General features: G+C 34.5%; 1 protein-coding gene across 1 annotated transcript in view; it reads right to left on the bottom strand.

The window, feature by feature from the left end:
- Positions 1-18841, bottom strand: part of FAM227B (family with sequence similarity 227 member B) — a 93755-nt gene extending 74914 nt beyond the window's left edge. Inside the window, exons 1-10 of the mRNA XM_064517329.1 lie at positions 18358-18841; positions 17973-18029; positions 16120-16369; positions 14094-14161; positions 13721-13765; positions 11834-11938; positions 8519-8617; positions 7666-7767; positions 6857-6983; positions 4350-4481 (exon numbers count right to left, since the gene is read on the bottom strand). Coding sequence (XP_064373399.1) covers positions 4350-4481; positions 6857-6983; positions 7666-7767; positions 8519-8617; positions 11834-11938; positions 13721-13765; positions 14094-14161; positions 16120-16369; positions 17973-18029; positions 18358-18366 — 994 coding nt within the window. The 5' untranslated portion in view covers positions 18367-18841. The remainder of the gene's footprint in view (positions 1-4349; positions 4482-6856; positions 6984-7665; positions 7768-8518; positions 8618-11833; positions 11939-13720; positions 13766-14093; positions 14162-16119; positions 16370-17972; positions 18030-18357) is intronic.
- Between the last annotated feature and the right edge of the window lie 911 nt (positions 18842-19752).

Raw genomic sequence — 19752 nt, 5'->3', positions numbered from 1 at the left:
ACCTTACCACAATTGGTTTGTTTCATTAAGAAAACTCTTTTACTTAGAGGTCTGGCACTTGAAAAGACTGATTCTTAATACAGAGGAAAAAAGAGAACTCAGGTCAGAGGAAATTGTTTCCTGATGAGAATCAAATATTTTCCTTCAATGATAAACCAGAAAAGCACAGGATTTTGAACAACTATGCATATACTTGACACATAAAGGTTACAGTGTTTTGAGACTAAAGTCCAATAGCAAATAATAATCCTTACTTTTATAGTCACTTCTAAAACAGTGTTTTAGTGAGGATGGTTGAAGATGTGAACACTGAGCATTGTTAAATGAAGTATAGATTTTCAGAGATACCAGGTACCTAAACATGGATTTTGGTACCTCATGAAAACTTGAAGGTGTTCAGGTAAGTAGGTTGCCAAAGTCATACTGATTTCAATAGGAAGTACCTAGTGTGCTCAACTACTAGTTATTTGCCTTACTTAGCAGCCAGATACCTTTGTGAAACTGGTTACAATTTCACTTTACATATATCAACAACTGTCCTATCTTTGACAAGATAGACTGGTCATTTTTAAGGGTGCAGTTCTCTGCAGACTAAGCTCTTTCTATAGCTAATGGAGTCAGTGAAATTAGGCAGCATTTGTGTCACCTGGATGATTTGTGTCACATAGAATTTTGTACGACCAAAACCAAAATATTCTTTTGCTAGCTTTGCAACATAAACACGGAAAACAACTCGTTCTACAGACCAGTCTTCATTGGTTTGCATCTGTATTTTCTGATAACATGCCAACACTTGACTGAATGCAATTACAGTAGACCGACAGATCTATAGTGTGATGTTGACTGAACAATTCACATAGATCCTAATGTCGACGGTCTTAATTTAAATATTTCTGTTTTCATAAAGTACAACAGTCCCCACTTCTAGTTTAGATCTGTCTACCCTGAGGAAAGAACCCCAACCATACATGTTCCATTGTCCTAAGCTTATTTAAAAGAATCTCAACTTCATATTTTATTCTTTTAACTAATTCAGTATTATTTTTATTCATACTGGAAATCTTTTTTTTTTACAATAAGGTTACGTGCTATAATTTTAGTCAGAATTCAGGACAGACTCCATTTACTATTACAATTTACAGCTGGTTGCTTCAGCATAAAAATGATTTAATATTACCTTGGACAGCACCAGTTATGATGGACCTGAAGCAAGTCATCAGCTAGTGATTGCTGAATTTTCACGGTTCATCCACCAGCCTTTGAAACCTGGTTCTGCTACAGATTTGTTACATAACTTCAAGAAAGCCACTTTTAACATCCTATTCCCTACCTAAGAAAAGAAAGTACAAGTCTGGTATGTGCTGCTAAAACTTAAACATATGCCCACACCAGCTTTAAATTACCAGAATAACCACAATAGGGCAGAGTTCAGCAGGGGGAATGTCACTTATTTTCTACCCACACCTGGACAAGCAACCAGCTTCTCATTGGTCATAAATGAGAACATGAGACTATTAAACAAAACTGTGAGCATCCTGCAAGCAATAGGATATTAAAAGAACTAAAGTAGTCAGGCTTTTCCTTTTCATCTTGCCATTGGAAAAAAACAGGTCATTCCATCCTCTCTTGGAGATGTACATCAAGATCCCAATAGCTTCAGTGACTTCAGAAATTACTGCAGTTAAAACAGACTCAGGGCATAAGGGTTTATTATAATAAACACCTGAGGTGATTTGCCAAACCTGCTCCACAAATAATTGCTTTCTACTCAATTTCATACTCTTGTTTTCATATACTAGTGAAGTACTACAATGACAGAGATCCAAAAGGCAAAGGAAATATGATTCTATAAAAACAAAACCATGGGAATTTATAAAAATCATGCAAACATTTCCATTGGTTTTAGGTTTTGCAAAAGCATATTATTTTTTAAACCCAAATGTTCCTCTGACAATTGTCTTCAGCAACACAGATACATTTCTATTTTAAAAAAAAACTGTACTGCAAACAGCGCAACGCATGAGAAAAGAATTCTGTAAACAAGAATTTCCTTTCAAGACTGTAACTTCATGAAAATAACACTGACTGTCAACTTTAAAGCAACTTCATTTATTTAACTATGCTACTTGAAAAGAAGCAGTAAAGTCAAAAAGGAAAATGATGGAAAGCTAACAGGCAATACATAATACCAGTAAGATAGTTCACTTTATTATGCCACAGATGTGTGTCGCCAATTCCTATATAGATTCTGCAAAGCTCTGTGCTTGGGAAAGTGCTCATTTGTAGAGACCATTTCAGCTCACTTTCAAGAGCAACTCTCCCCTTTGCTCAGATAGCCCCTCTCACTGGGAAAAACCCACGGAGTTCTCTTACATTTACATTATAAGAGTGAGCTTTGCAGGAATCAGGGCACGTGCTAGAACACTTCCTTCCTCTGACACATCTGCAGTATTTCACTAGCTCATGATTTCCTGAGTACAGCATGCTCCATATCTTAACTCCTTATGACATTAAGAGCCTAGTTTTGATAGAAGCTTATCTATCTTTTCTTTTAAAACATTTAACATAACCATAGAGAAAATAAAGCTTGCCAGAGTGACATTGACAACACTGGGGAGGCAAGGGAAGGCTATTATCAATAGAGCAGGGTGAATAGCCTTGAAAATTTGCACAGAGAGATCATTCAGAGGATATCTTATCCTCATTCAGGTAAATTCCACTAATAAAGAATTTCTAAAATCATTCCTCAGATTATCTTTAAGTCTGGCAAAGAATCTTCCTATTTTATACAGGCAATTATACATTAACAAATGGAAAAATCATAGAATCACAGACTTCACTGACTTAAATGACACCTATGTTTGATGCATAGGTATTTCCCTCTGAATCAATCTGCAGCAAAAATAATGTTTTCCTACCTTGGAGACTAGGGAAATTATTTAAAAACAGAAAAAGCACATGGGCCCATGGGAAAAAAAATCCACACAGAAATTCAGGTATACAAAGTTAACATTTCCCCATCTACATCTTTGATAACACAGGACCGTAACACTATGGAAGGAAAGTCAGGATCTATAGGACACACCAATTCTCAAGAAATCACAGAACATCAGTGGATCTGCAGCCGGCTGGCTATGGCACATAGTTTCCCACAGGTGTATGTAAATTTTTATCCATAGGAAACTTCCAGTGTGTCCACAGTGCTTGGACTTCACTGTGAATATTCAGAAGAGATTCCAAAAAGTATAAATAAAGGTAATAACCCCATATCTGTGCAGTCCTTTAATGTGCATCAGATTTTGCTCTCCAGCTGCTTAGCAGGAGAGAAACACTAGCACTTAGGCAATTAGAAGATCTCATTGCTTAATACATGACACACTTCTAGTCTTGTTCCAGACAAAAGCAAATATAAGCTTACAATGACTACACCTTAAGTGGTAAGTCATATAAAAGAGCACTTAAGCATCACCCAAAAAGATAAAATAAATGGACACGCCTACACAAAACACTCAGCTAGCATTGAGCATATTGTTATTATATATGGAATATAACATAGCATTTGCACTTCCATAAACAATAAATCCCAGTTGCCAGAGATGATTACATTCTGAACAATAATAATTTTGGCAACATCAATAGATAGTGAATGGATCATAAAAAGAGCATGTAAATAATCTGGTCATTGGAAACAAAGTGACAGGCAAGGATGGGAAAAGTTGTTGGGTTATGGTTGGGGGAGAAGGAAGATAATGAACAAGAGAAGAGATGTAGTATAAAATGATGGCTATAGGTGCTAGAAAGAGCATGGTATCTTCATATATGGGGAATAAGACAGTAAGAAGAATCTGGTTAGCTTGAAGAAACAAAAAGTTAGATCACATACAAAAAGGGAGCAAGCTAGAAGGAATCAGTAAGCAACAGCAGCACAAAAGGCTTAAGATAAGATCTTAACAGCATGCTAGTATCAAATCATAAAACAGTCTGAGATCTGATCCATCAGGATAGAGAAGACAAAGTGGTAGAAGGTATTCTCTAGAATGCATGTAAGAATGAAAATGTGCTCCAAGTATCAAGTTAGTATTAGCAGCTTCTTTAAATACCTTACAGTGATATTGTTTAGAGCTTCAATTAAATGCAAATATCAGTAAATTGGGAGGATATATGTTAAGACTCAAGCAAAATTCACAATTCATTTTTAATGACTGTAAAACTTTGATTCTTTGCAAAATAAAGGGAAACAATACTAACAATTTCTGTTGACAATTAGATTTTGCAATGTACCATAAGTTTCATTCCAATATGCATAAAGTAATGTGTATTGTGTGCTTAAAAATATTTACAAGACTTACAGGCCGCTACAGAACTGGCAGATCCGCTAACTTGTATATTAGTAGTAGCATCTTTACTAGCACCATTTACCATGGTTGTTTTAAAGCTATTAAGATTCCATTTCCTCCATGTACATTTTTTTGGTTTTAGACCTGAAAAGCAAAAGTTAAATTTAGAAGAATGTTGATATTAATTTTGAAAATCACCCAATTAATATTTCCAAATTAAATTAAAATTCATTTCTTTCATGTCTCAAATATATATATAGTTATACGCATGCACAACCTTTAGCTAAGGAGCAAAACCATTCACTTATACAGTAGTATTCACATATTTAAAGTAAGCCAGCGTCTTCACGGACAATTTTTTGCTATCTTTCTTCTGCTGCTGCTTGGTTTTGCACATGAATGAATATCTTTATCTTGCGGTTGTTCCAATACTGGTAATGTAATACATTTGCATGTTCTGTTGAGGCTGTGAATTATTCTGGCAGTGATACATAATTTACTTTACTCAGTGGTTTTCAATATTCATTCCAGTAGAATTTTGCACAGCTGCCCCACCATAAGTTTCATGCAGATATAGAATCCATGCCATAGCAGTGATCTCCTAGTTTGCTGGGAGGTTTTTTTTTTTTTTTTTTTTGGGGGGGGGGGGAGTCTGACTAAATTTCAGATAATTCAACCCATTATCTACTTATAGTGGTTACATATTACAGACTAGACTGTGGGTTATCAAACTCTTCAAAGTGCAAGGCTCATTTGGAATTTGGTGCATATGACTTTGAAGTATGCGAACCTTCTCTAAATTAGATTTTTCAGTGTATTTTTTTTCTATATACAACTTTCTCTTTGTCTGTAACTAAAAGGAAAATTCTGCTGAAGAAACAGTGACCGATACAGAGAAAGGTTGTAAAAAAATATTTTTGTATTTTGTATCCACTTCAAAATCATATTTCTATTGCATTTGTCAATCAGCTTCAACACACAACATAATGAATTCCACATTGTCATAAAATCTAAATAAATAAGCACTAAAGATAGAAATCTGCTCTAAATCTAAGTTTTGGAATGGATATTAAATGATACTACAAGCTATATATCATGAACTGTTACTGTTAAACCATGTGGATATTTAATGGTAATAATACCATTTCCAGCAGAAGACTCCAGGACAGGTACAGTCTTGAGTCTTGTAAGACTGTTTATACAAGCTGACCATTTTTTATAGAGAAAAAATTTCAAGGCCACTTACAAATAATGAGGAAGAAGATCTCCTAGTCTTCCACTTTAACCCAGAAAATACAAATCCTCACTATGTTCATTATTTTTCCCTGTATTATAGTGTTACTTAGGCCTTGAATTTTAAGGCTTCCATCCTAACTGCATTAATGTGCTTACCACAGATTCTTCCAGAATACTTCTCCTATAGAGTATCACGACGAAAGCAGCAAAAGGAACTCTGCATTCACCAGTTCAATTATAAAAGTTACATCCTATAGTACTGTTATACCCTTGCTGACCAATTCTGCAATAGTTAAGCACTTACACAGCTGAAAGAGCTACTCCAGAACAGAGTCACTCTGCAATAAGGCAATGACTTGGACTGGATTACAGCCTATATAATCTTTAAAATAACACACATTTCAATATCATCCAGAAAGTCAGCAGCTCCAAAGAGATTATCAATTCACATCCATTCAAATTCTGAGACATACTAAGCTTCTAAAAACTGACTAACATTACAGCTGTTATTACATTCGTAATTCTAGAGCAGAATGAATAAAGGTTTTGGACTTTCACAATTAAATTTGTCCTTGAAATTACATTATTTAAGAGGGAAAAATATTGACTTAAATCCAACCGACAAATATTGATGCAACTTCAATCATCTTACATAGGAACAGTTCTAAAACTGGATCTAAAACATATGAAAGCGTTAGAAAGATAGAAAGGCAAGCAAGTTTCAAAGACTTCTCATATTTGCAGTAAGACATCACCACCTTCGCTACTGAGCACTGGAAGCTCCACTTCAGCTAATCTTGCTATGCAAATAAATAATCTGAATGCAGTATGCTTTCACAGTGCCAGCTGCATTCAGACAACAGGATACTAAATAGGTTAGTCAAGACAGAAATATAGCACAGTTGAGCAATTAAAGTAGGTTAAGCACTTTGACATGCTTTTGCCAAAAACATTTTGAAATGTCAGATCCAGTTTTACTTTTTCTAAAATTAGAAACAGAACTAATGCTATATAGTCAGCTGACATTCTTTATTTCCTTTCCAGACTGCCACCTATTGTTTTTAACTATTTATTCCTACTTATATATACCAAGAATCAGAATTATGACATTATTATTATTTGAACACAAAAAGTCAACTTTGACAATAGTATTACTAATACTGAACTCTGTTATTAAATATTTTTATTAAGGGAAAAAGCAATAGATTCTCAATGAAACGCAAATCTGGTAGCATGGACAAAATATGCCTCAGTGAAAAGGAAAAAAAAAAAACTATCAGTACCTGATATCCACTGAAAAATTAAATCTACTAATTCATCCTTAAAATCATCATCAAAACATTTAATGGATTCTGGAAATGCTTCACAGAAAGCAACATAAATGACTTGTGATAAACAATCAGGATATACCTGTCAAAATAAGAACACCACCATATCTAACAAGGCTACAAAGAGCTTTCATATTACAATTTTTTTTAAGTTAATGAAAAATATTCAAGTAAAACATTGTAATCACAAAGCCATTCTGTTAAAAAATGGTACAAGTTTTTACTACCTGTATGAAACATTAGGCAACTATAGCAATTATAAGCAAATGTACATCTCAGTAATTTGTTTAACCATTGTATAAGTCAAAGTTCACAGTTAAGTCTGAACTACAGAATACTGATTTAAATAAACTGTAGATTTGAACAAGTCACTTAAGGCTAAAATTAGGATGCAGAATAAATATTTGTTTATATTTAACTAATCATGATATGTAAAGAAAAACAAGAAATTTGGAAAAAGCTTGTCTTCTTATACTATCATGAAATGTTATTATTCACGTATTATATGACACAAAAAAATTCACTTCAGATTGCCCATGATTTCTAGCTTTTCCTCAACAACATTTCTGATTGTTGTCTTGCATATACATACTTGCAGCTCTCTTTTGTACTCAGAGTACTGCGGATCTGGCTATATGCAAATTGGTTTATGTGACATGTTAGTATTATGAGCTAAAATATAGTATCTAGCCACATATCATAGCAAATGCTAAGTAATTTTACCGTTGTACTGTTGTATAGTAACTGTACTGTTGTACGGTTACCTGAAAAAAAGCATCTTTAGTCTCCCTTGGAACAAGAAGAAAAAGTGCCACAAAACTGTCTGCAATTCTGTCAAATAAGTGGTCTTGATCTTCTTGATTAGGCTTCAAAGAGAAAAAAAAAAAACAAGCATAAAGGTAACAACGTAAAATCAGAAAAAGTTGTGTGCTAAAATATTGATGCATGACACTATTAAAGCACATGTATCCCATGATGTGAGGCACTGACAACATAACAGAACACCACTGAAATACAAATACTTAAATTAATTTGGCCTCTTTCTGCAATATTTTTTCTTTAAATGTATTAACAGATGTTTTCTTTAGTTTATTGCAGTAGTTCCTGATTCAGCATAGCACTTAAGTACATGCATTATGTGAAGCATATGTAAGTCTACCAGGCCACAATTAAGACGGAATCTAAATGCTATGCTGAATCGAAGCCAGTGTACCTAAGCAGTCTCCTACCATATGAACATTTTTCTTCTCTTCTTAATAGAGAACATAGTGATCACCTGAGATAACGAAATATATATCTTTTTATGTTCTTAACCTAAACATTCCAAAATCATATCTTATATAAATCCTACCATCATTACACAAATGCAAAGTAAAATAAACAGTCAATTTTAGACTAAAGGTTTATTTTAAGCTTCATGATATAAACCTGATAATGAAATTAGCTCTTTGTAAGTTCAATTACTGCTGTTTGAAGCTATATGAAAAGTTAATTTTTGGGCTACACTTCATATAGTTGAGTCTAGTCAGTAAAACATTTACAGGTTTGTATTTGTAGAATCTACAGTTTATTTTTTTGATTATAAAAGCTCTAAAAATGCTTTAAATGCATTTGTACCTTAAACTTTTGAAGAAACCACCACCAGAAAGAATCCTGAAACACTGCAATAGATGATTTTGAGAGAAACAAACTTCTCCAAACTTTAAGAACATCTTTCTGTTAAAAAAAACAATACAAACATTCCTTATCCTGATTGCAGAGATTTAAAAACCCCTAGAACCACAAAATAAAACAAAACTAGACAAAGATAAAAAGTACAAGGTTTTTCCTTTTTTAACACAATCCAAAAGAAAATAGGAACTTCTTTCAGCTTGGTGAATTACTGCACAGAAAATTTAAAAAAATAAAAAAACCTTGTGGGAGAAATGTTTTTAAAAAAGCAAGTTCTTTAAAGAATCCATTACTTTGGGTACCTCAGCATCAGGTCCTCAAAATACAGACACTGATCTGTGTTTTTCAGAAACCTGCAACTCTCGGGTTTTTACTGGATTTATAAATTTTCAGTAAACCTAGGACTCAGAGTCCAAACATCTCAAGTTCAACATACAAAAATGAAAGTATACAAAATTAGTAAGACAAGTCATACCTTTGCATTAAAATCCTAGCACAATGACAACTATCTAAAAGCACAAATATTATAAATAATTAAAACAACAAAGCAAATTCAGACTCTGGATTCACTTATTTCCTTTGACATGTAGTGATTTAAATTCTGCCAAAACCATGCACAGAAGTGCTGAGAGGGTTTGGAGAGTCCTTGCATCATCCTTACCTGGGTACATTTCACATATTAAAGAAAAATAAACAAAATTTTAAAATCAATCCTCTAAAGGATTTTTTAAAACATGCATGTGGTATTTCAGAAAGCTACATCAGCTTCTGGCTGTGTATTACAAACATCTTCATTAGGCTAGCTGCAGATTACAAATTCTTATCAGCCTTTTATCCAGTGCAAGTAATAAGGTCAACAGCTGTTCTCTGAGCACAAATACATTAGGTTGTACACAAAAAAAATTATGATGTTTTATATTTTGTAGGACTAGTGTTTACTGCCGTATATTGATATTGCACTAACAACTTCAACAAGAACGATTCTGATTATATTTAAACATTATCACTCAAAAAAGTTATACTTATGCACACGTTTTCAGCAAGTGCTGTCAAAAGCCACTATTAAAACATAGAGTATACTAAGACTGCTCAAAAATCTGAATCTTGAGTCTCCCCCCAACTCTGCAAAATTTGTTTTTGTCAGCTTGATATTATCTGGACTTGAAAAAGTAACAGAAATTAACAGTTTCCATCATTTATAAGTATCTGAAACAGTCAAAATTAATTCAGAAAAATATAACATATAAACAATATAACATTTAAAATATTCTTCAGTCTTATCTGGTGGTAACTTTTCACATAAATTGTGAAATTCAGTCTGTGTAGCACTATTTAATCATAGGTTAATTTGTAAGAAGTCATAAAAATCATTTTTATACTGCTTAACAGTAAGAACCCAACATGCAAAACGGATCAAACATCAGGCTTTCACAGTATCTGATGTTAACAGTAACAGACTAGTGATAGTTTTATGTTAGTGCTAACTATGTTCACATTCCTATTAGGAATCTGTTCTTCTGTAATTTTGTGTGTGTGTACATATACAGAAATATAGATATATATTTGTGTGTGTGTATGTATCTTGTATATTATATATATACATATCTTTGTGTGTATTTATACATACACACACATATATGTATCTTGTTTCTATCTGTTCTTCTTGTTTATATATTTACGTACCAATGCAGACCTACAGATCCTCCCACATAAAGTGTAACAGCATAAAGAAATAATTTGGGATGATCTACTTACAGCATTAAATTTCTAAAATATTTGTATGGTGAGAATTCAAATTTATTCTTAAAATAAATTACTTTTCTTTTTTCCTTATTACCTAATTTACAGTCTATGCATATTTATCTAATTTATAACTTACTGCACTGAACATTTATATTTTCAACATAAATATTAATAAAAGATTACACATTTCCACTTCAAGTGGAAGTTACAATAAAATCTAACATATTATATCTTAGCCTTCCATGGTGCTATGAATTCTGACTCTGCTGCAAACTGACTTTTCCAAAGAGAAGGCTACTCAGGGGCAAATAACTAGGCACAGGAATAGGGATTGCTACCGGAAGCAGATCACAAAGACAGGAGAGATACAGCTCAAAAATATACCTACTGAATTCACAAGGGAAAGAATATGCCTCCTTGTTTGTCTGCTGGTGAAGTAACTAAAGCATTTAAAGCCATAGCTAATTCTTACTAAAGTCAGTAAAAATTAGAATACAAAGGTTAGGGTTGCAATTATACTCTAAATTGTCATTTACAATTTCTGTCATAGACTGCTAATTCAGTCCAGGGGCAGGTACAAAAGCCATATCTTTACTATAAATAGTATCCACGTCAGTCCTGTAAAAGATGGGTGTACCATACTGGAGGAATTATGATACCATCAGATAATCTTGCCTTGGCTGACAAAAAAAGAGCTATTAACTATCATTAATGAACAGTGCACACAGAAGCAGCTGGACACCATAAGGGCTTCATCTTGCTGCTGTTGGTCACATGAAAAAATTAAGGAATGGCTTCAATTTTTACGCCCTCAGGTGAGAGACATGAGGAGATATATACTCCATGAAGATGCAGTGAGGTTCTATCTGACACTGCTGCTACAAAAGCACTTTCACAAACATGAGGTTCAAGCCCACCAGCTATGAATGATCACCCACAGAAGAAACAAATACAAAAACGTCATGATGGTTTTTCTACTGCAAAATTAATTTGCATAATAGCATAGTTTTATGTACTTTCTGCAAATTCCTTCTTTATCAATCTTACAATTCCTCCAACAAATCATAGATGTTAAAGACAATTATCTCACTCACTGCATAGTCTTAAATCATTCCCTGAGCACTGTCAGATCTGTGTACAGAGTGATGGAAGAAAAAAAAATAAAAAATAAAAAATAAAAAATGATGTGTAACATCATATTTTCTAAATTCTAATTCTGGCTTTACCTTGCTTTTGAATTTCTTTTCAACTTTAATATTAGCTTAATATTATTTATTTCAGTACTTTAATTATTGGTCAATTTTGGGACATAAGGACAAGGCAGCGGGAAGAATCCTTCAGTAATGCTGTTTTAATAATAAATGACTCCTAGATCTGTCAATTTGGTAACTTCAAGAAATGCTAACAGTGATACTAAAACATGTAGCAAAACAGAACACCTAAGATTAATGTAGCAAAATATTTGCAATACTCTGTATCACCGCTTCTCTTTAGCAAACTAGAACAGAGAATACATACTTTGAAATGCTGAGCTTTTATAACTAAGTCCCAAAGTTTTGGAGCTTCCAAATGTCTTGGTAATTCTAAAAGTTGTTTTACCTTGAAACCAGGGTAGTTATAGCTCTAAAAAGAAAAGAAAATATTTAGAAACTAAAGCTAATTATTACATTTCCTTTGTGTTATATAACTGCTTCACTGATAAAACACTATATCAAACACATAACCATTCTTTTTCTAAAGTAAAATTTAAAAAAATATTCTAGATCAGAGGTGTTCATTTGCTCATGGCCTAATTTTATAAAAATACTGTTTAGCAGTTGCTTTCCTTTAACACCCAGTAAGAGTCTGTCAAAGTACAAAAATCAGCCATTTCAGTCTTCACTAAAGTTTGCTTCCTGTGAGTTTCTACTTATTGAAAAATTTCTTTTCTATCATAAAATATGGGTAAAACCCCATGTTTTTTTTTTTACAGGGATTTTTGTTTCTTTCAAGCTTTATATTAGTTTTTCAATACAAGATGACATTAACCATTGCTTGGCCACTTTGGCTATCTCTGCTCTGTTCTATTAGCACTGGGCATGAGTTCCCAGTCATGTACAAATTGCCCACAAAATCTATACAGTGACTTTCTACATTACATTGTCCATAAGAGTCTACCAGAGTAGCTCTGGTTTGAAATGAGCTGACTGGCTTTCCAGGCAGAAAATACGACGCTCTAGGCAGCTACTGACTTGCAGTCAAACTGTTCATATAGAGAGTATATGTGCAAAGATGTCATGCTACTTGGTTCGAAGACTTTGATCTTCAACTTGAGCACAGTTACCAAAGTCACTTGACTTCCTTGCTGAGCGTATTTCCTGTACAGTTACTCTGCTAATTATGTTTCAAATACATAATAGGAAGTGTCCCAACAGAAGCTAAGCCAGGCCTCTGTCAAAGAAAACAACTACTCTTCTACTTCATATCTACTCATATATAATACAAACATGCTGTTATCTTTTACTCAAGTCATGGCTCAGCTTGTATTTAAAAAGCACAGAAAACATATACGAAAGAAACTTAGCTGATTTTGTTCAAAGCACTATATAAATAACACCACTGTTACTTGGTTTCTGACCTACTGATATCAGTATTACAGATCGTGGGCTAATTCGGGTTGGAAGGGACTTCAGAAGGGCTCTAGTCCAGCATCCTCCCTAAAGCAGGGTCAGCTATAAGATCAGACCAGGTTCTCGAGGCTTTATCCAGTCTGGCCTTGAAAACCTCAAGCATGTAGAGTGCATAAGCTCTCTGGACAACCTGTCTCACTGATGTGTTAGAGGCAAACATGCTTTGAAACCTATGTTTTGAAATTCTTGAAATGTCTCAGAAGGATTTAAATGGGTTTGTTATTTTTACATACCAATTTTTTTAACTGAAGTTTAACTGAGCTTTGATAAGCCCAATGACAAATATGGTATGGCCTTATATTAAACATTTTGCATCACTTAATATATTTCCTCAATGAGTTATTAATGGGACCTAATTTTGTAAGTAATCACATTAATATTTCAGATAAAGCCAGGATCAAGATATTCCAAGCTATCAAAGAGACATATTTGTTCTCCTTCAAGTCTCTCATTTGGCACATCTTGGAAAGTCCAAAACACTAGCCCCAAAGATTCAAGCAGAATGTGTCAAGTGAATAAAACCAGTGATCATATTTACACTGTATTGGGAATTTCCCTTATGCAATACATACAAATTTACATAATCTTAGAAAAATTGATAATGAATCTTGAATATGCGAGTCTCAAGACCTTTCTTTCCCTTGGTTTGGTATCAAACGTATTTGACTTCCAACTCACTAACAAAGTACATGCATAAGACCAAATGCTGTGTACTTTTTTCAGTAATAAGGCTCACCTCTACATTTCTACCCTTTGACTTGTCAACAGTGTATTTGGCAACCTGAAAAATGTTTAAATACATAATACAAAATTAATGCTACATATATTTTACACAATGAAATTAATGATATTCAGCTAAGGTAATTCAAATTATGAACTGCAAATATACTTCAGATTAGAAACAATGGTCTAAAATTGAGACATCAGGTGACATAATACTACAAATCACCTTTGGATAGATAAAAGAAAAAAATATACATTTCAAGGTTTCCCCCCCCCACAAACATACAGAGATAGGTATAATCTCACCTCTGGATTTAAGGAGGAGAACTTGAAAATCTGGTCTCCCCTGTCTAACTTGAAAATACAGTTAAAAATAGGTAGCATACCTTTGCTTTCCCCACCTCACTTTTTGGATTTGGAACTCCTTCTGTACCAGTTTCCTCAGCAGCAATGGCTTAAAAAATTAGCAAGATTTAGCTAGAAGTATGATTTGGTGATTTTATCAATTAAAAGCTCTAATCAGGCAAAGACTTTTAATATACCTAGATTTACGTCTAAATGTGTACATGCACAAAACTTCATACACTGTATATAGTCCTACTGCATCACTGAAATGATTGGTAGGCATAAACCCCCCCCACAACTTATGTCTTTTTGTGTGTCTCATCTTTTTTTTTTTTTTTTATAACGCCAAAATCTGTGGCACTTATGCCTTCATAGACATTTGCCTGGACTTTGTTTAGGCTTGAAACAAACGTGCCTAAGACCTAGGCAGAACCAAAACTTTAGTTCATTAGAATTTTTTAAATTCTAAATTTGACACTTTACTCTTACAAGCTGAGGAAAAGACTAAACATGAATTGACTAAAATATAATAGCTCAAAGAATAATAGTGATGTGTAAACAGCATTTGGATCTTTAACATTACTATCTCAAAAAAAAAAATAGCATGATACCCGTTTGGATCACAACAGTCAAATCTTCTGAACAGAGCTCAGTGTGGAATCTGAAGTCTCTCTGTGAAGAAAGGAACCTCTCTCGCTCTCCTCTCACTAATTCTCTCTCTCTCCAGCTGATTAATCTTGTTAATGTGGCAGAGCTGCCCTAGGGAACTTTACCCCACAGTGAAGCCAGTGTACAAGATAAACCTGCAGCTGTGGGTTCAATCCCCTTCCGCCCCACTTCCTTCATAGTTTGATACTCATCCCTGTAGCACAGCCCCATTCTCCTACTCCCTCTCTTCCCAGCATCTGAAAATAAACGCTGAACCCCAGATGTGACAGCTCAGCTCAGGCAGTTTCCTGGGAAGGGGGGGCACCACCGAGTGGGGCATTCAGACAGCCTCCAGCCCTTCTGCACTCCTGGCTCCATTGCCCTACATCTGTGAGGAGGGAATGGGGGAAATGCAAGTAGAGCTAAAGCAGCGCTGGCTGGCACATAGCGACGTACAGGACTGACAACAGATATTGTGCTACTGTGCTATTGTTATGACATAGCAATTTTGGTATTGTACATATTCAGAATAGCGGTACTACTGCGATATTGGTATATCACCTAGCACTAGTACACAGCAAGCAAACCCTAGTTCAGAGAGCTCAGTAACTGACCATATCAACCAACATCAGGTATATTCGCTTATTCAATTAAAACTCCCCATCCTATTACATCTCTTGGGGGCCTATTTGTTTGTCATGAAACGGGATAAGGAGAAGAGCAATGTCTGACAGCCACTTAATATGAGCAGTATTAGCAGTATTATCTTAAGTCTCAGAAATTTGCAAGAATTAATACAGATGGAGAATGTTGTCCCCTTCTAAAAGAGCACTGCAAAATTAGTGTTTCTTGCATGATACTTAGGGCAGGAAAGTATCCTCCAAATTTACACACAGGAAGCTGAGGTACAGAGAGAAGTACTGACAGAGGGCACACAGGCAGCCTGTCACCCGCACACCCCAACCCATCACTTAGCAGTACTATCCTTCTTGGCTGTCTGTAAAAGAAGTTCTGATACTGCTATTTAGTATCTAATCACAAACAATTATACACAGAACTCTGAATTCTTACATTGTTGTTTTAACACTTTGAACCTGCCATCAATATTTACTTGCACCTCCTGAACTACTTGCCTTAGCATAATCTATAATCACTTATCTGAAACAATGTCTTTAATTTAACACAGTATCTGGAAGTTTTCTAACATGGGTGCTTCATTTTACTTAAATTTCTAGAATTTAGCAAACTCAAACTCTACACACTAAATCTACATATACGATCTTAAATTTTTTGGCTACTACTCTAAGCTGTTTTCCAAGAAGTGGAAAGAAATCACCAGTTATGTAGGCCTTAATTAAAGGGATTGTTTTTCACTTTCTAACTATGCTTTCTATTAGAAAAAACTAAAATCACTGTTACTCTGTTCAAGCGGAGTAAGATGTTCCTCTAGATATGCTGGTCCATGTTGTAATGAAAATATTTTTTCAGCATGTTCCTCCAGTTCAGTGATGCACGCATTTATTCTCTTCTCCAAATCTGAGAGAGGGTTGATGTTCAATGGCACATTTTCATGCAGATATTTAGATACAGCATCGAATGAACAGTCTTTCTGTAACTGATCCACCAAAGAATAAGGCTCATCCAGAAAGAGAAATCTTGGCCATTCCTTCTGCAATCAGTACAAAGTAAAAATTATTATTTCTGGATATGATATAAATGTAAAGATTAAATTAGGTAATTTGTAAAATTTGTTTTATATGAAAAATTGCAGTACCAGTATAAATGCATTTTACGTACACCTTCAAAGAATCTCTAAATTTTGCAACATTGTCAACACAAACTGTTTTCCTACTATTCCATATACCAGATTCACAGATTATTATAACATCTCAAAAAGCAAGAAAAAAAGAAAACAGGCCAAGGAGACCCATTATAGCACACACAGAGTAATTAAAAAAAATTATAACTTTTTTGGTTAGAAAAGGGGTTACTCAATGAAAGAAGGGTTATTGTGTTTCTAAAGAGACAAATAAAATCATGTGCAATTTAAATTCTCTGAAAGAACAGTAATGTCTTCCATCTGTTGAGAATAGTCTTAGAAGCATAGGCAAAAATTCTGTTCCTCGATCTAGCAAAGCATTAAAACTAGCAGCTGAAGTAGATGAGCAAATTGTTGATGCCAATGGAAGATATTTGAAGTTAATCACCAGATTGGTTGCTTTCCTGAAATAACTTAGTAAGAGTTAATAGAGAACAATTTATTTGTTTTTAAATCCTCTAAGTATACTTGGAAGACAATGGCTTATTCTACCTCAATAGTAGGACAGCAAGACAAAGTATTTAGAGGGAAAAAAAGAAAAAAAAGAAAAAGAAAAGAAAACTATTAAAACACATGATCATTTTGGGATAAAAGAGAAAAGGCAAATAAAACCAATTAGAAATTGAAAATGCATTAATATTTTGTTTTGACATTTTCCCAATTAAATGTTTCCATTTTTGTCAGGCTGTTCCTTCTAAATTATATCTTTAAAAAAAAGTTATAATGCAATTTCCATCTGTGAAAACTTTAAATTTTTTTCTTCTTTGTTTCTTCTGTGAGCGGAAAAAGCTCTGGTTCAATCAAAAAGAGCAATTTTTCCTCATAGCTCTATAGTTGAACAGCCTTGAGTGAATCAATACTTGCAAATAATGTGGATAGGTCAATAGGAATGTTCTGTTTCCTACAATAAGAATGTAATTTGAATGAATCACCTGTATCCACGTTATATATAATTCTGTAACAAAATACACAGGTATATTCAAAGATCTCCCCAACAATCTTATCAGCAAAAGAAACGAAGGAAAGCTCATTTAAAAAGCAAACCTAACTATTCCTCCTTTTATATTCCTCAGAACTTTTTGCCTCAGGGTTTAGGACTTTGTATTATGCTAGTAATGTTGTGGACTGGTCAAATTTTAAACAAAGCTTGAGTCACTGTCATTACTCAAGCATGCTTCCAACAATAAAAAATTGCTGCACAGCAGACAAAAGACTTCTTCCAAGGTTTACCTTTGAGAAAAAGAAAATTTAACAACAGACACGCTGTTCTCTTGAAGGCCTGCCATTTCTACAGACCTCTTAGTTTCCAGTGCCTGAGGGTCTAGGAAATACAATCTATGTTCAGACTCAGTTCTCAATATTTATATTCACATGGCTTTGCTCACGACCCCATTCCTGCATATTCACTTCACCATACACATGGGTATTTAAAATAATAAGCAGTAGGACTCACCAAATTTTGAGACCGTAAGAATTCTTCAAAAGAGAAAGGAGGCTTTTGCATTTTCTGCTGACATACAAATAAGAATTGTTCTTACCAGAATACCTTAACAAATTAAGACAACATTTATTAACACACATTTAAACTTTAGATGATTAATACTGCCAGACAAAGCTACCTTCGTAACGGATAATGAACATGTTCATTATCATTTGTTCCAATAAACAAAATGTTGAGAAACATGCTAAGAATATGAAAGATATGTAAAACACTGAATCATAAAAGTAGAGCTTCCACCTTGTTCCAAGTATCTTCATCAAAAAAAATAATATTACAGATATTTTGTATTTAGGTACTTCTAAAATACATTCTGAAGAAAAACTGAAAGTCCACTCACCTGGTACATCTGGTCCGTTCTTATATATACTCAATTTTTGCTTACAAATTGGAAGAAATATGAGCGCTGCAGATTAGCAAAAGCCTCACAGAAAAGAAATCAATCAGCTGGTATCTGCTGAATTCAGTATAATTAAAAATGCAAGCACAACTTTATAGTATTACTTGTGAGCAGAAACCAAGTGTGAGAAATATCAGTCTGAAAAAAATTACCTTTTTAACAAATTGTGAAATTAAGAACCCCAAACAAAAGCTACATGGCAACCATTCTGAAGAACAGTTTTGTTAGTATCACAGTTTTCAGTTGCAAATAACTATAGAATAAAATGTAAAGGACTAATTCAGATTTCAGGCCCAGCTTTTAAATGCTGAGCTCTGTCATTCCCAAACAGCTCCTCTCTGGACCAAGCATCCAAAGAAATCATTCAAGTAAAGTAGGAGATGGAACACTTGGTAAAACCTAGTATGATTAAGCTTGGCACAAAAGGATTTTAAAACTATTATAACATTCTTCTTTGTGTCCAATAAACATTTGTTACTTTAATGTAATTAACTACTGCACATCAAGACGTATTGTTACAGCATAAGGAGGTAAAAAGTATAAATCATGTGAAATGTCACTATTTTTTCCTTTCTACTGCAATGTATTTATTACATGCTGCTAACAAGAAAAACAAAACAGGTCAAAGCAAAGACAAATAACAACAGAATTCTGGTAAAAATCCTCTGCCACTGAATGCAATACCACTGAAGTCAATGAGGTTTTAAGGGTGTAACTGAGATCAAAGTTTGGCATAAAATCTGCCTACAATGTTAACTTTTTCCCTAAGGCTATTACAACTAATATATCACAGACTTTATTTTATTTCACTGAGTCAAGAGAAATCTTTTGTATACCAAAATTATTGCTTTAGGTTAGCCATTTCAACCTAAAAATGCAGCTGCTGAACACCGAACGTTGGGTAAACATTATTGCAGAGCATCACCCTTAACCAGACCGAGAAGTTCCAAAGAAAAGATCCTGGGTCCCATTTAAGGGGAGAGGCAAAACAACAGAAACAGAATGCTACAAAAAATATTTTCCAGTCCTTGGTGTCAACAGGAAGCATGCAGTTAACACTTGGCAAAAAAACACAGGTTATAAAGTCTAAACGATCTGACATTCCTGGAGTCAACGTGGGACTGCAACTAAACCGCGACTTCTGTCACAGCAGCTGGTCCCAAGGCGCGTCCACGGCGCAGCCTCCCCCCGGCCCCGGCCGCTTCCCCCGGGGCAAACGCTTCAGGGCGGTTAAAAGTCAGGGGGCGGCTTAGTGCGGGGTGGGACCACCTCTGCGCAGCGGGAACGGAAGCCAGCCGAAAACGGTGTGTCTCTTCCCTGCAGGTGGCAGGACGT

The sequence above is a fragment of the Dromaius novaehollandiae genome, chromosome 10 (assembly GCF_036370855.1).
Source record: "Dromaius novaehollandiae isolate bDroNov1 chromosome 10, bDroNov1.hap1, whole genome shotgun sequence".
Classification (NCBI taxonomy): Eukaryota; Metazoa; Chordata; class Aves; order Casuariiformes; family Dromaiidae; genus Dromaius; species Dromaius novaehollandiae.
The sequence above is the reverse complement of the archived record's forward strand: the minus strand, read 5'-3'. Positions and strand labels throughout refer to the sequence as shown.